At 38.2% G+C, this 18,460-nt stretch overlaps 1 protein-coding gene across 1 annotated transcript; it reads left to right on the forward strand.

The window, feature by feature from the left end:
• The first annotated feature begins 611 nt into the window (after positions 1-611).
• rab3da (RAB3D, member RAS oncogene family, a) lies at positions 612-15,126 on the forward strand. Its single transcript, XM_084097337.1, has 5 exons — positions 612-903; positions 3,880-4,116; positions 10,367-10,485; positions 10,767-10,891; positions 13,577-15,126. Exons 2-5 carry the CDS (start codon positions 3,880-3,882, stop codon positions 13,762-13,764), a joined length of 669 nt encoding a protein of 222 aa, XP_083953463.1. The 5' UTR covers positions 612-903; the 3' UTR covers positions 13,765-15,126.
• The last annotated feature ends 3,334 nt before the right edge of the window (positions 15,127-18,460 follow it).

Consider the following 18,460-nt stretch of genomic DNA (forward strand, 5'->3'; position numbering starts at 1 on the left):
TATATATATACAGAAATGCTTAAATCACTAACATGATGAGATTTATACTTGGTTTTAATAAAAAGAACATTAATTACATTGTTACTGTAAAAATTCAAAACAGAATTGTAGTTTTATTTTATGTAGCCTAACGTAAAGTAATATTTTAATCAGGAAAATGTGACAACATTAAGTGTAACTGGGACAGGAATTTACATTTGATTTATTAAAAAAAAAAATCTGTGAGGACGTTGCCTCCTCATTTCAAAACACCACTATATATATATATATAAAACATGTTAAAGTCTCCTATTTCCCTTGTAAATTTATGTTTTATGTTTGTCAGTTGCCGTTATTTTGTATAGTAGCCTAGTAAATAAGTGTAAATTTGTAAGTCTATCAGCGTTAAATTCTCTTTCTTAAATGGACATCGTGTAGATTCATAACAAAGCTTGTGTTAATAAACCTTACAACTGTCGATCCTGTTACTTTTTTCCCCACTTTTTGAGACCGCTAAGGGCAGCCGTTTACCAGAATGACCCGTATGTGAGTGGCAGATAATGCTGAGTGTGTCTGACTGACTGGAGACCTGTTGATTGGCTGCTCGTGGACGCTCGCCAGGGCCACTAGCTGATCTGGGAACAGCCATCGCCCTTTCGACAAGCCGTCAGCACAAATAAAAACTGGTCGACAGCCAGGTCTCTGCAGACATCAAGCTTCTGGGTTCGCAACGCCCCTCTGAAGGGAAGGGAATACTCGGGTTTTAAACCGATACGGCGAGTGAGTGAGTGGACCATTTCCAGTGTGTTTTGCTGGAAAAGTGAAACTGGATCTGCGAAGACTGGATGTGCGAAACCAGCTGAGGAAACGCGCAACATCAACTTTATAGAGTAAAATAAACACCTCTAAGAAGAGACAAATAAGGTTAGTCACCATATTATGTTTGTGCCCGAAGGATACGCATTTTTCATTAATCGTTTACAGTAGTAGAGAGATATATGAAGATGTCCATATGGGAGCATGACTGGAACCGTTTCAGATATCTCTATTTATTCCCTTTTAACCTCAGAATTGAGTTTTTGATGACATGATCATATTAATATTTTCTGAGTGTGTAAGCTGATGTTGTGTTTGACAGATCTGTAGATTTCATATTCAGGGTGTGTGATGCTGTTTGTGTCGACCAGCATCAGATCAAATCTAACTTGATTGTAATCTTAATCTTAGCCTGCATGCGCAAAAGGGCTTTCATGTAATTTTATTTCAAATTGCAGTGGCCCAACAGCATTGTGTTCATTCATGTGTGTAAGGTGTGTCATATCCTGGTAACTCCCTCTTCAGGTAATTTACAGGTGTTAATGTGATAATCTCTTTCTCGGCTTGAGCAGGATGTTAATACTTGTTCAGGAAGGTCTCTGTCGTTTTTCTTATAAGGAAATGGGTGTTTATGGGAATAATTTAGGGTGAATTCAGGTAGATTGGACCATTTTTCCCAAGTCATCTCAATGGCAAAAAGTGTCCAAATCACTCTGAATTCACCGCATGTCATTATTTACTCATCCTCATGTTGTGTTGTTTTTGTCTGTGGAACAAAAATGTAAGGCTTTTCGGAGAGTCTTAAAGTCTTTATGTCTGTCAAGCTCAAAAGGGACCATAAAAATACCATAAAATACTATAAAAATAATCCTTAGGATTTATCCATTTGTATTTCAAGTCTTCTGAAGTGATACAACAAAGTTTTCTGTGACAAAGAGGCTGAAATTTAAGTAGTTATTCACAGAAAATCTTCAGTTATACATACCAGTTTGTTGTTAACTTACTAAGCAAAACTATATTGAAAATCGTTTTTGTTAATTGAAATGAAGCTGAAATAAAATTATATAATATAAAAACTTAAAATTAACTTAAAAAATTAGAACTGAAAATAAGTATAAGTTGAAGTACTAAAATTACTAAAACTGAAATAAATCTAATTTATAAATGTCAAAGTAAATCTAAATTAAAGCTAAATGGGACAAAAAACTAATAAAATGAAAGAAAAAAAAGCACATAAAATTACTGAGTCAAATAACTGCATCATACAGTATCACAGGATAGCTACACAATAATGATAGAATCTGTATTTTCGGCTGAACTCTTTCCCCTATTCTTATGTGCTTCCCACTTTAAGCACTTGTTTCTGTCCAGAATGAATTGTGCTGAGCTGGTCTCTTCTGTAATGGCTCTGAATCAAGGAAAGATCCTCACTCAGCATGTCTGATGCGCAAAGAAAGAAAGAGAGAGATAGATGACAGTGCAAGAAGAATACTTCACAGAATACTAACTACATGACAGAGTATCAATGGGGCTTTAGATAATGCCAGGTACACACTGCACAATTTAGCCCCGATTTTAACTAGCCAACAGTTTTGTGGAAATCGTGACAAATGACCAAAATCAGAGGCTTGGGGCCCCCCATTGGTTTAAATTGCTTTTAATAGGTACTCTCTTTAGCGCCTGGTTACAATTCCTCCAAAATCATGTTATGATAAATGCTGTTTCAACTACATTATAACGACCATTTACAGTATGTCTCTATTAGTTAGCTTATATACTAGCATAGCATACAGATAAGCGATTAGCCTGATAGCTTAGTTTATACACACATTTGCACTTACCATACATATATTTTTAATCATCTTCAATGTAATTATTAGTTAAATTATGTGTTAAATGTCCAAGTATTTCAGTTATAAATCAAACAAATTAATGATGTTCAATTATTCACTTGATAGGCTATTATTATTCTTTATTAATTAAGAGTTAATCAAGTGTAAGAAATTACGTTCAATTGGTTTTATTGTGCACTATTGTGTTTTCATACGCATTATATAGTAGGCTATGCGAATTTTAAATTAATATCACTCATTAGGATAATCATTAACTGACGGTTTGGGGAGACCTGATTTCTAGGAAGGACCCAATTTGTCATGACACCGGCTAGTTTCGTCTTCTCTATGACATCACGCACGTCGACGGCAAGCAACGATTGGTCGGGAAGAAATGTGTTGTCTGACACGTTGTCCACGACAAGCGTTTAGGAGTCAAGATCGCATAATCTGACACTGTGACTATTGTAAGTAACAGATAAAAATATTGTGTAGTCTCAACCCGTCATTAACGGCAGTACGAACTGACGCCGATATCCATGGACTTTTAAGGTGACCAGCTAACCTAGCTAGTTCTTTTTATTGTTGGCATTTTAATTTGATTTAAATGTTGTAAATGTTAGTGAGAAGAAAAATAAAAAAAAACTTTTAGATATTAATCTGCATATGCAATGGACAAAAGTTATGCTGGTGTCTTTGAAGGTAAAACGGCTCTATATTTAACGAAGCACATATAAAAGACTTGAACCGGAAGCGATGCAACCTGTTTTACAGAATATGGAAGTTTGTTGCACAAAACTCCCATTGGCGACATCAGCGACGACTTACAGCCAATGAAATTTCAGGGGGAGGAGTCATAGACCTGCAACAAAGCATCAGCAAACATGACTTCAGCAAGCAACCAACCTCTCCTTCATATTCCTCCTTTTTCTTTTTGACTGCAAATCAGCACACAGACAACTTGGATTGCAAGCTTCTTGTGGGATACCGATTTTAACTGGAATAAATCCAGTCTCGCACGAGAACTCCACTCCTGTGTCACTTCACTTCTTTGGTTGTGAGTTTGTAGACCAGACAGCCAGCATAAATGTGCAAAAAGGTCACAGCATTCTCAGGGCCCAACATATGAAGGTGGTTTTCTTCTGGTTAGATTTGCTGGAGGGTTAGACAACCGTCATTATTAACCTTCAATGAAATTGGTGATGGCATAGCTTGTCTCTCTTACATTTTGACTTTTCCTCCGCCCCTCTAGATGGCGTCGGCCAACGATACCCGTAATCAGACGCAGGTGCAGAAGGATGTGGCCGATCAGAATTTTGACTACATGTTCAAGCTCCTCATCATTGGCAACAGCAGTGTTGGAAAAACTAGTTTTCTGTTCCGTTACGCTGACGACTCCTTCACCTCTGCGTTCGTCAGCACGGTCGGCATCGACTTCAAAGTCAAAACGGTTTACCGCAACGAGAAGCGAGTCAAACTGCAGATATGGGTGAGTGTGGAAGATGAGACATTAGAGTCGTTTATGTAGCTTACATGAGGATGGTGGGTAGTACCTATATTTGTTCATTTAAAGTCTAGACAAAAAATGGTGTGCCATATTTTGAATTTGTTTTTTCTTCAATGGTATTTCAAAAGTTTGCATTTTCAGGCCGCCAAAACGGCGTTGTGAAATGAACGACAAAAAAGCATACAAAGTTTTAATTTGAAAACGGTATCATGTAAATGGCCCCTAAAAACTAAGATACTAAAGGCCCGTTCACACCAAGGACGATAACTATAAAGATATCGTTCTAAAAAAATTTCTCAATATTAAAGAATAGCAGAGTTCACAACACAGCTATAACGATAACGGCACAGAGAAACGATATCGCTGGAATCACTTTCAGAACGATTTTATTCAGCTGATGAACGATAAAAACATAGACAGCCATTCAGAATCCATCCTGCTGTAACGAACTCGAGCATTTAAAGTGACAGAATAAACGCATTGAATAAACAGAACAATATCGTCTGTTGGTGTGGACGCTAATAATATAGTTATCTTTGTAGTTATCCCTCATGGTGTGAACGGGCCTTAAAGGCTTTAGTGAGGGCACAATCCCATGAAGCATTGCAAATGAAACGACAGATAAATATAAAAAACTTGTTGAATCAACAAATTTTACGTTTATTTCAAAATACGTATACGTCATTCACAGTGATTCGTGGGAGTGAGCGAGCACTAAAGAGTTTTTTTCGCCATGATTTATTCATTTAAATTTTCTGACTTTCTCTGAAAGATTTCTCTGCAGAATTATGGGTATTGTAGTTTTTGACCAGCAAAACCCACCATTATACATGATTATTTTAACAATAAGTTGAAATAAATGTGGACTGACGACTTCAAAAAAATTGTATACCATCAATTGACTACCTCAAGTAGCTCACAGTAGGGCTGTCTTTAAAGGTTTTTAAGTTATCGTTACAAATAAATTCCCCTATGGAGAAAATGAATGGGATTTTTTCTTCCGAAACCCGACTGTTGCACTTTAGTCTGGCTATGCGAGTCTTTGGTGCAATGCTTTTAGTTGCCAGAGTTTAAATGCATGCAATTTCATTGCAGGTATATTGGAAGAAAAATGTCAGTGCTTTAAAATCTGTTATTATTTATATTTACAGTTTGAGCCAGAAAAGAAAGACTTGTTATTGCCAAAGTCGAGTGTTGTGAAAAGAGGATCCACTAACCATGTGTCAGTATGACTTAGTAATACTTTGATCAAGATAATGTAGGTGGTGTTTGTGTGTTTGTGAGTGTGTGTGTGAGAGAGAGTGAGAGCAATGATGGTTAATGTTACAAAACATCCAGACCAACCCAAACCAGATGGCCCCATCATTTGATGCTTTATTTGTGGGACACACACACACACACACACATACACACACACACACACACACACACACACAGGGCTAAATCCATTTTGAGGGAACCTTTAGAAAATAAAAGCCATAAAATCAAATTGGTTGTGCTTTTTGACAGTCCAGACCAGCATCCATCTGCCTTCTGCACTGAATCACTAATTAAATCAATACTGAGACCCAGTGCTGCCAAACAATTATGATCTGGTGTGTGTTTTTGTGGCTGCATAAGTGTTTTAGGTCTGTTTGTTAAATTCTGTAAATTCCGATGTTTTGAAACAGTAAGTTTAGTTGTTATTGTTGTTGTTCGGCAGTTCACAGCCGCAGCCTTCCTCGACAGAGGAAGCGACAGTACTTTCTGTTGATGAAAGGAAGTGGGTGAGAACGTCTCAAGAGGTGTTGAGTAGCATTTACCCAGAATGCACTTGTGTGCTGATAACCCACCATAGAACAACTCAGCTCTGCTTCCAGTAATCTGAAATTGACTAGAATAGAACTAGAATAGACTGTAATCTAGTAACTAGATTTTTTACATTACATGTGCAAAAACTTGTGGACACAATGCTAGGATTGTGGGTAAGTTGCCAGGACGTTACTATGTGGTTGCTAGGGCTTTCTAGGTAGTTGCTAGGGGGTTGCTTGCTAGCCCAAGTTAGAGTCCACCATCAAGTCAGATGATATTCTGCCTTCCCAGGTATTAATAAAAATGGTATAATACGGCAAGTATGATTGATTAGAAAAGCCGAAGCAAAATGATGTCATGTCAAGGCTGATGGCACAGTCCCAACTGTTGAATTAGATTGCGCTGATGCTTTTATCATATATTAGACCAGAGGTTCTCAACTAGTTTTGCTTCAGGACGCATATTTTACATTGGATATCAAGTGGCGACCCAATGTGCTACCAAAAGTATTTACCGTACAAAAGTTTATTGAACAAAAATTGAAATTCATTTGCAATTCATTCATACTGAATTGTCATACTGTCTCGTCGCTGGTTCAGCAGCCAATCAGTGGCTTCTTACGATCTACTCTCGCATTTATTGGGCCCTCCTCCTCCCCAGCACCACCTGTCTAGATCTGCCACAGGGTCTCTTTTGTCTTGCAGCAGCACGTTTTACTATCATATAACCTTAAACGTACAGTGTGGGATTTTTTCTCCACTAGGGGTCGCTAACCTATTTACAATAACAAAGGCGTAGTTTGATGACGCAACATTTGCTAAGAATTATGGATCTTGTCGTCAACGTCAAGCCGACCGATCTAATAATGTTTATGGATGACTGAATACATCAATGTTTTTGTCATGACTATGATATGAAGCAGTTCGGGATTGCTAAGAGACAGCTATCAGCTCCAAACCGCTCCAAACGCGACGCGAGTCCCGCGGATATAAAAGGAATATGGACATTTCATTCTACCGAACTACATGCAGAATCACTACTCACAGGTCAGTTTATTAGACAAATTAAACTTGTGAGGTAACGCAGCGCTGTTTCACTTGGTCTAACATTACACTATCACACTAAACTGCATTTGAATGTGTTGAAATGTAACTTATGTGTTAGTTTGTCTGTATGAGACTAACGTTAGCAGTAACGTTAAGCTAGATCAACATTAGAATAACATACAGATCATATTCTGACATTTTATCATTGTTGAACTATATAACATTGATTAGTTTTATGTAAATGTGCTCACCTGTTTAATAAAGTACATGTAGGAGCGGTCGAAGTCTCGGACGTGGAGCTCTCGTTTGTATACTGTCTATGGGAGCTCTCGGCATCTCGAAAACACAGCGCTGATATTGATTCTCGTTTTAGTTCTCCTTTTTTATCCAAAGTCTGCTTGCCATGGTCTATAATGTTTGAACGAAACAACAACAGCGTGCAGATAGACATTGCGAACTACAGTGGTCCACGTCTGTCGTCTTGGTTACTATCAGAGGGCTCTGGTTCATAGCTCTGGTTACCATGGCAGCACGAGCGGAAACCAAGGACAACGCGGATATGACGCCATTGACTGCGACATAACTGAAATAAAGACACGGTCCGTGTCTTTGAATTAAAATATTAATTTCTCTGGATTTAGAAGTTAATTGGAACTGTCGGGATAATGTAAATACACAACTTTAAAAAATATATAACATAGATATAGTGATTTTTTATGTTTTTAAAGCAAAAAAAATACATATTGTGCCTTTAAGGTTTAAGCAGTAGCAGCATCAACATGTTTTCTTCTCTGTATTTCTTTTGGGAGCAGATCTAGCCAAAACCAAACCTATTTACATTTCTCATTCATAAAATGAGTGTAACAAACTTCTCTGATTGTTATCAGGACTGGATTCTGGAATGTAGTTTTCTCCTCCCTTTTAAAAATGTATGCACCCATTTATTTTTCTATCTTAATAATTAACTATATTGATTATATGGTTAGTTGCATTTTATTATTTGCATTTAGCATTGCACTTTTTCCCAGCTGTACCTGTAGAGAACCACTGCATTAAATCCTCTTTACTGGTTTCAGTAAAGGCCATCTTCTGTCGTCAAGATCCCAGAGCGTAGTCCAAGCCTTGTGATGTGTACATGTGTGTGTGGTGTATTTAGTGGGTGCGGAGGAGCCACATTGCTCTTTACTAAGTGTTTGGAAATGTTTGGTTAATAATCAGTCATGTTTTATTGACTGTATTTCTATAGCAGTGAGTAAGAAGTTAAATAATCAAATGGTGTTTGTGTTGTTGTATCTCCATACACATGTTTATTAGACTTTCAGTTACAATTTAGACATTCTACTAACTATAAGTAACTTTACAACTTCAAGTCAACTTCATGTCAACTAACTCTCATTAGAGTATTTGGAGAGGGTTAGGGTTAGTATAAGTTGACAAGTGCTTGCAAAGTTACTTATAGTCAGCAGAATGTCTATTGGGGAGCATCAAAATAAAGTGTCAGCAGATACCAAGCAGACAACCTACTAATACTCGAATGACTGGCAGTTGACATGACAGGTAGGTACTTATAGTTAGCAGAATGTCTAAAGTGGATTACCGATGATCCATTTAACAGCCAAAATAATCTCATTCTTTCATGAACTTCAGGATACAGTTCAAAGTTTATATCAACACCTCTGAGATGGAACAGGCCTTAATCCTTATTTTAAGAGCTTAGGGGTGTTTAAAACCAGCATCTTTTCATGCAGTGTTAACTGTATGCTATATAATAGTTTGCCATAAAATTCTGTAGAAGTCACCAACAAAAAAAAACTTGGGGATTTGTGCCTTCAGTGATTTTTTTTTAAATTATTTTTTATTATAAACTCTTGGGACACTAAAGTGTAGCATATTTTTGTTGAAAGTACCATATACAGTATGTGCTCATTTGCATGTACTCTCTCTCTCTTTTGTTTACTTTAAGGAGGAGTCCATCATTTAAAGGCAAGGGCGAATGTAATTTGAGGCATTTCGCTATGAAGGAAGAGCAAATATTACTCATTACATTGGGTTAGTCATCACAGTGCTCTGTAGATTTAACTGCTGTATTGACACAGTCATGGACATTAAAGAATCATTTCCTGATTTTAAAGGATGCATTCGGATCAGAATGAAGCATGTAAGATTGCATAGGCAGAAATGGTTCAGTTGTCTTTGTTATGTGTGTGTGTGCGTGTGTGCGTGTGTGTGTGTGTGTGTGTGTGTGTGTGTGTATTGCAGCTAGCACATCTTATCTCTGTTGAAAGAAGGGGCCGAGGCTTTTGTTAAGCTCCCATTAGTTTGAATTCAGTTCATCCCTTAAATACAATACATGCATATATACAACCCTCTAACAGCTGCCCAAACCAAGAGTTGCCATGGGAACCTACATAGGTGAGGTCACAGCACTCTAAATCAAGTCAAGGCTTTTCAGTATCATGGAAACTAATCAAACGTTGCCTAGTTACCAGATTAACATGGCTGTTAACCTCTAAACCCTACCCTCAACCTCTAAGAGTCTGTTTCATTTGCATTGCATTTACTTGAATAATTAAGTTTCTTTTTTTTACTTACAATTAGACATGCATTAACAGAAATTATCAAATATTTAAGATATGTTTGCATTAATGGGTTGGTTCACCCAAAAATGAAAATTATCTCATAATTTACTCACCCTCAAGCCATTGTAGGTGTACATGACTTTCTTCTTTCAGCCAAACACAATCAGAGTTATATAAAAAAAATATTTGGGCCCATCTAAGCTTTATAATAGGAGTGAATATTAGTAACTGAGATTTTGAAGCCCCAAAAAGCACATCCATCCATCATAAAATATAAAATTATCTAACATTGTCAATATCGCTGTGATTTTTAATATTTTATTTTATTTGCCCATTAAGTTTACTAAAGATGTAATTAGAGTAGCTGTGTGAGTAATTGAGCATTAAAACTATTAAAACTATTATTAAACACATCATTTGCTTCATCACACAAAATTCTTTACATAATTTTTACATAATTTTACATGTAATAAAGTGTTTTATTAAATATGTATGTGTGTGTGTGTGTGTGTGTCTCTATATGACTTAGGCTACACCTTAAAAATTTAGTTGCACATAATTAATGGTGAAATATCATATTTATTTGAAGTCTTTCAGCACTCTGCTGAAATATTACATTCTTTTAGCAAGAAATAACAGCAACCAACCATAGAGAAAAATAACTCGTAAGGTTGACAGACTCAAAGCAAATAAAGCAATGGATGGTTTCTGCAATCCACATGGTTTCTGCTATACAGTGTTTTAGGAAGTAATGCTTAGATGTATAAAATGTGTGTTTAATGGCTATATTTAGGATGCTTGTATGTTGTTTCTCAGGACACAGCAGGGCAGGAGAGGTACCGAACCATAACCACAGCGTATTACAGAGGGGCCATGGGCTTTCTGCTAATGTATGACATCACTAACCAAGAATCCTTCTACGCCGTGCAGGACTGGTGAGTTTACTTTATAGTCTTACATGGCTGATAAGGTCCCAGAGTAATAATAATTCTTTTAATTAATACCAATCTGCTATGTCTCTAGGTAGTAACTCAAAGTGAGAGTGATTGAAATGTTGTGTGTTTCTTGTTGAAGTGCCACACATTTTATAACGGCCACAAAGAGGGCGCTCATGAGCATGTCAGTTCAAAATTGACTGTGTGTGTGTGTGTGTGTGTGTGTGTGTGTGTGTGTGTGTGTGTGTGTGTGTGTGTGTGTGTGTGTGTGTTTTTTCCAGGGCAACTCAGATTAAAACGTACTCGTGGGACAACGCTCAGGTGATTCTGGTGGGGAACAAATGTGATCTGGAGGACGACAGGCTGGTGGCCAGAGAGGACGGGCAAAGACTGGCTAATGAGCTAGGCATGTTACAGGACAAAGACAAGCATTAGACACACACACACACACACGAGCCTGTAAATAAAGACTTGAGCATTCAGGTAAGCCCCTCCCCTCGAACGCAAATGAGCCAATGGCAGTTGAGTATCAGTTGCAAGGGGCCAGAACTCGGACATCTTTAGGTTTCAGCGCCATAGAGAAACATTGGAAGATCCGAAGCTCTCATTGGTTTTATGGTGTTTATGCTACGAAAATGGTAAAACGATGTGCCTGGGGTACTTGTAACACAGATTCCAGGTATCCTGAGAGGATGGGCATGGGTATTCATGTACTGAATCACTGCACTGTGCGCGCGTTCGCCAGCGCGTTTAAAAGTATGATAAAATTTGTGCGAACGGACTGTGAACAATTATCTGCGCAATAAGACAAGTGCGGTTTATTTATAATATCAATGATGTGGGCACAGTAACCTGGATCCCTAAGGATTTAACCCCAATCCCAACTGAAGACGACAACGTTCATTTTCTGGTTGTCATACTCTCACTCATTAAATTACAATTAAAGTTAGTGAGTCTATGCTAACGTACAAACCTAACGTACGTTTTCACCTCATGTACAGTTGGTAAAAAACAGCCATCAGCGATCGTGATGACCGTAACATGAGGCTTCTCCCGCTTGCATTGTAATCTGTAAACCCTTGCTTCCAAATTAATCGTGTTACGTACCACCATATTTATTTAAAAATATTTTATATATCCCTCCATGGCATGAATGAATGCTCCTCAACAAGAGGTGGTCCTTTAGTGTCCAAAATCAATCAAAAACATCTTGGGACAAGGTTTTCACACTGACGGCTGTCATTGTAAGAAAGTTAGCAACTCTGTTTGTTTGTCCGAGATAGCAACAGTAACTAAGGGGGGGCGGGGCTTTCCGATAGGTCAATTACGTTTTGTTGGCAATCCCTCCCAATGGTGGGTGAATTTTACTGGCTAAACAAATATTTCTAACTTGCTATGCCATTATGCATTATTTTTTATATAGTTGTAAATGCTGCTTTTATAATACTTTTATCTTTCTTGTCCTTTTGTAGTTTTGCAGACCCAGTCCCCATGCACTTCCAATATATGACATTTAGTTGCATGGATATTCTTCAAACAAATACATTTTTCTTTTTTCACATAAAAAAAAAAAATCATACAGGTTTGGAATGACATGTTCACTTGCATAATGACAGAATTGTAAGTTTTGGAGGCGAACCATTTTAAAGCCAAGTTCTACTCTCCTTCGGCGCTTGGCGAGTGTTAATTTTGGACCCTGTGCATGGCTCGTCACCCTCTGAATTTCCTCTGTGCTGCACAGCCTTATTTGGACAGAAGAAATGCTATGAATGATGCAGGCCTTTCAAAGTACAGAAAGCAAATGTGTTGCTCAGAGGGTGTACACTGACCTTTATTGCTCAATAGATGTTAGATATAATGAGTTATGACATATGTAGTGGATGACTATTATAGATTTGATGGCGGATATAAAACACACACATGCACGATTGGATCATAACTGCAGTAATTTTTATGTTTCTAGCATGTTATGTGTGGAGCAACAGTTCTTCTAACCCTACTTGATGGATTGTGAAGCTTTTCATTTCTTAAACAAACGTGAAGGAAGACACATCATGTTCATATTGCAGGATGATAATGTCAAGATTCATCAGGCTCAGACCAAATCGGCTCCTCTGAGTCCAGATCTTAAATTCATGGGAAGTCTTTGGGATGTGCTGGAGGAGACTTTACAGAGTGCTGGACTCTTGCATTGTCAATACAAGATCTTGACCAAAAACTGATGCACCTCTTGATGGAAATGCATGTTGTGATGTTATGAGGTACATCAATTTTTGGTACACACTCCATCAATTAGAGTTTGAAGAACTGTTGCCAAACATATAACATGCTAGAAATAATAATCACTGCAATAATGATCCAATCATTGACGCTTAAGCATTTGCATTTAAATCCAAACAGCGAAGGGCAGTGTGTATATATAGTGTATATATATATATACATAAAATAAACACATACTTTATATAGAAACATTGATTTTGTAACACTAGAAGATCTAACTGCTGGATTTGCAGATGTTTGTGAGGTTTGTTGGCATTTAATGTTTATTAGATTATGTAAAAAATTGTTTAAACTATATAAAAGCTTATATCTGACAGTACATGGGGAAAAAAGTATTATAGCATTTGTGTTTCGTTTATTAGAACGGTTGAAGTCGGTATGAAACTTAATTTTTCTACAGTATTTCATAAAAAAATAAGAATAGTTCATTTTGATTTCATGGTGACTTTAAACAAATGCAGTAAACTAATGAAGATGGAGAATGGGAATTTCCTGTCCGTCTGTCAAAATAAAAGTCCCACTTCAGATTCTTAAAAGGCCAAACAGAAAACTTAATGGCAAATATCAGATGGCCACTAATTATGTGTAGAATGTTTTTATTCTGCTTGTAAAAATTATATTCTTAGGTTAATAAACCATACATTTAGCACTTTGAGAATGTGAAAGGCGCATTATAAATAAAATGTATTATTATTATTATTACTATTATACAATTTTATTCAAATGTGATTTTATTTCACATTTCATATTTTGTGTATAACTCGAGATATCTCCTCTTCTGTTTCTCTCTTTCTCTGCCGTCTGTTTGCAGGCTTCCAGTTTTTCGAGGCAAGTGCAAAGGATAACATTAACGTCAAGCAGGTGTTTGAGCGGCTGGTCGACATCATCTGCGACAAAATGAACGAGAGCTTGGACGGAGACCCCAGTATATTAAGCAATCACAAAGGCCCAATTCTGCAAGACACACCCCCTGATGGACAGAGCAGCTGTGGATGTTAATGATCCTCTCTCAAAAAACACTCATACTTGAAGGCAAACATTCACACACATGCACACACTCCCTCTCTCTGTCTCTCTCTTACTCACACGTACACCGGAAGAAAAACTCTTTTAAGCCAGTATATAGTATGAAATGCCAACCAAGCAGTAAGAATCCAGCATAAGCCCTTTAAAATGAATAATCAACATTTCAGTTACATGAACAGGCCCCTCAGGGATTGAATGAAATGGGACGGGTTTCCCTTTGCGTGATGTGTGGCTGCTAATACATTGAACTGTGATGAGAAAAGCTGGGAAAATACTGCATGAAACTGCAGAACAGGATTTAGAAATTCACATGCCAAAGTTTCAAACTACCCCCGTGTCTGTTTACATCATGCTCAGATAAAAAGCATTTGGTCGTCAGTGTGAAGTAGCTTTGAAACGTATATGGATTATTTTAATGGATGTTATATTTTACTTCAATATAGGTGATAAAACATTTTAGGACTGCTCTGGAAATATCCAGTCAATATGATATTCAAACTTCATAGTTTTTGTTACTTGTTTCAAAGAATGTCCTCAACTCAGATTATATTTGTCTTTGGCATTTGCTTTGAATGCAATAAATTTGCTTCGCTGTGGACACTAAAAGAGATCTTGAAATTACTTATCACTTGATCCTCTTGATTAAACCTGGATTCTAGTCAGTAAAGGGTCATGCTTAGGTCAGGAAAGCTACCACAAATTGTTTAAAATAGGTTACGAAAAGTTAATAATTGTGTGTGTGTCTATATATAGACACACCCACACACAGACACACACTCTCCTGGGCCAAAAAATTAGCAACATTTAAGCAAATGTACTGTTTAAAAAGCCATTGCTGTCTCAGAAAAACATCAGAGTAAATAAAGTTTTTGGGATGAATGAATCACAATAAAACAAGAGTTGCATGGTGATGCTCAGGAGCAGTGTCTTCGTAAATCTGCTGAGAAATATAACAATAACTGTATCTCTACCGCACAGTGAAGCATGGATGAAGATGTCATTGTGTCATTTTTCAATAAGTCAATGCTCCTGCCCAAACTGCAAAGACAACCAAGAAGTGGCTTGAGAACGAGTCCATCAGGCTCATGTTTTGTTTGATTTGAACCCTATAGAGAATATTTGGTCTCAAATTAAACTCATGCAAACTGGGAGACATTTTTTTAATCCATTAGCATGGAGTGGAACAACACTGACTCTTCTTCCTGTAAAACGCTGTTGGAGAAAGCTATTCTGTCAAGTTACTTTATCTACAGTATTTGTGCAATTCTTGCTAATTTCCTGACCAGCGATTTGTGATTAAAAAGATTAAGACCATTAAAAGACCACTAAATATTTTGCCTTGTTTGGCTTGTCCCTTTTTTTCTTTGCCCATACACACACACACACACACACACACACACAAAGAACACACATTGATTAATAACAATAAAGCACATATATACACACATATATCTGTACACACTCTCTCACACACACACACACATATATATACACACACAAACAAAGAACACACATTGATTAATAACAATAAAGCACATATATACACATGTACACACACTCACACGTGTGTGTATATCTATCTATATATATATATATATATGTGTGTGTGTGTGTATATCTATATACAGTATATATATATATATATACAGTGGGGAGATCAAGTATTTAATACACTGCCGATTTTGCAGGTTTTCCTACTTACAAAGCATGTAAAAATCCAGAAAATCACATTGTATGATTTTTAAATAATTAATTTGCATTTTATTGCATGACATAAGTATTTGATCGCCTACCAACCAGTAAGAATTCCGGCTCTCACAGACCTGTTAGTTTTTCTTTAAAGGGTAACTAAACCCTAAACCAACTTTTTTTAGTTAATGATCTGTAAGAATGGGGCTTTATTAGTGCTGTTCATTGATTCAAGTAACTTTTTTGACATTTGGGTATAAAGTGTTTTAATTTTACAGTATATGGTGTAAAAACATCTGAGTTCTGCCCTCTTCAGGTTGAACGGTGGCTACTGCAGTTGAATTTTCCTATTGGATGTTTGCGGTGGCAAGTGACGTAAGCGGTGGCAGGTTCCAGCTCACCACGCACCTGGTACGAGCTCATCACACCCTTGGTATGAGCTAGCGTAGATTTATCTGTATTTAGTACAGTGGTCAGGAGGGTACGTAGGTGTAGTGTTGCTGGTTGCAACCATAGACTGTAAAAAATAGGTTGCAACAGCACTGCTGGACTGCATAGCTTTCCAGCAGACTTGGAAATTAGGCACCAGTGGTTGCATGCACTTGGCCTGGAAGACCGTGAGTGTGAAACCTGCATTTTACGCGGGATTGCTTTTCCAACGCAATAGAGGTGGACATGGGCTTCTCCACACAGCTCGTGCTGAAAAGCGACGCAGTGCCAAACGCTGCTCCTCCTGCATGGACTCCACCACCGCAGCGGCATCTTGATGTGAGTGAAGTGATCATATATATATTAATCACAATTTATGGTTAGGCTAAAGTTAATCCTCTGGGGTCGACAAACACGTCGGCGCATTTTGCTGGATTTTTTTCACATAGCGGCAAAATATGAATATGCCTACAGAGAGCGCGTGCTATTGACATCAACTCGATAACACTCATCAGATGCATGTACTTTACGTCGTCTCGCGACCCTGTGAGTCACTCTCCATTTTAGAGTCTGACAGCAGGTCTCAGGTGCACGCCCCCTCCCACTCACAGTTCGTCCCCTCTATCTCCACTGGGGTCTGCCCACTTTTCTAGCATTTTTCAAATATTGCCAGTGGGTGGAGTCAGGCTCTGACCAGGGGTTTAGTTACCCTTTAAGAAGCCCTCCTGTTCTCCACTCATTACCTGTATTAACTGCACCTGTTTGAACTTGTTACCTGTATAAAAGACACCTGTCCACACACTCAATCAAACAGACTCCAACCTCTCCACAATGGCCAAGACCAGAGAGCTGTGTTAGGACATCAGGGATAAAATTGTAGACCTGCACAAGGCTGGGATGGGCTACAGGACAATAGGCAAGCAGCTTGGTGAGAAGGCAACAACTGTTGGCGCAGTTATTAGAAAATGGAAGAAGTTCAAGATGACGGTCAATCTCCCTCGGTCTGGGGCACCATGCAAGATCTCACCTCGTGGGGCATCAATGATCATGAGGAAGGTGAGGGATCAGCCCAGAACTACACGGCAGGACCTGGTCAATGACCTGAAGAGAGCTGGGACCACAGTCTCAAAGAAAACCATTAATAACACACTACGCTGTCATGGATTAAAATCCTGCAGCGCACGCAAGGTCCCCCTGCTCAAGCCAGTGCATGTCCAGGCCCGTCTGAAGTTTGCCAATGACCATCTGGATGATCCAGAGGAGAAATGGGAGAAGGTCATGTGGTCTGATGAGACAAAAATAGAGCTTTTTGGTCTAAACTCCACTCGCCGTGTTTGGAGGAAGAAGAAGGATGAGTACAACCCCAAGAACACCATCCCAACCGTGAAGCATGGAGGTGGAAACATCATTCTTTGGGGATGCTTTTCTGCAAAGGGGACAGGACAACTGCACCGTATTGAGGGGAGGATGGATGGGGCCATGTATCGCGAGATCTTGGCTAACAACCTCCTTCCCTCAATAAGAGCACTGAAGATGGGTCGTGGCTGGGTCTTCCAGCATGACAACGACCCGAAACACACAGCCAGGGCAACTAAGGAGTGGCTGCGTAAGAAGCATCTCAAGGTCCTGGAGTGGCCTAGCCAGTCTCCAGACCTGAACCCAATAGAAAATCTTTGGAGGGAGCTGAAAGTCCGTATTGCCCAGCGACAGCCCCGAAACCTGAAGGATCTGGAGAAGGCCTGTATGGAGGAGTGGGCCAAAATCCCTGCTGCAGTGTGTGCAAACCTGGTCAAGAACTACAGGAAACGTATGATCTCTGTAATTGCAAACAAAGGTTTCTGTACCAAATATTAACTTCTGCTTTTCTGATGTATCAAATACTTATGTCATGCAATAAAATGCAAATTAATTACTTAAAAATCATACAATGTGATTTTCTGGATTTTTGTTTTTGATTCAGTCACTCACAGTTGAAGAGTACCTATGATCAAAATTACAGACTTCTACATGCTTTGTAAGTGGGAAAACCTGCAAAATCGGCAGTGTATAAAATACTTGTTCTCCCCACTGTATGTGTGTGTGTGTATATATATATATATATATATATATATATATATATATATATGTGTGTGTGTGTGTATATGTATATGTGTGTGTGTATATATGTTTTATAGTTATTAATTTAACATTTTTGGCCTCTTAAAATGTTGAATTTCATCACATATCCAAAATACCAAACCAGGTAGCAACAAATGATGCATGTGTCCTTCAGTGTAGTTTGTGGTAGACTTTTCCCCTACACACCAGACTTAAGTTTACCTGGGTCGTCTCCTGATCGACGTTTAATAATATTTATCCTTTAGCGTGTCTCCTAATCAACGTCTTCTTGACCCCTACGAACACTATCACTTGGGAATACAGATCTCTAGTGCTCCACTAACCTGCTGCGCTGCAGTAACCAGACAGACTCCAGACAATATCCTTCTACTGATTTAATCACGGCCGGAGGTCCTCAGACCAGTTTCAGAGAGAATCCCTCTGACAAAAAGAC

The sequence above is a fragment of the Abramis brama genome (assembly GCF_963993115.1).
Source record: "Abramis brama genome assembly, chromosome: 2".
NCBI lineage: Eukaryota > Metazoa > Chordata > Actinopteri > Cypriniformes > Leuciscidae > Abramis > Abramis brama.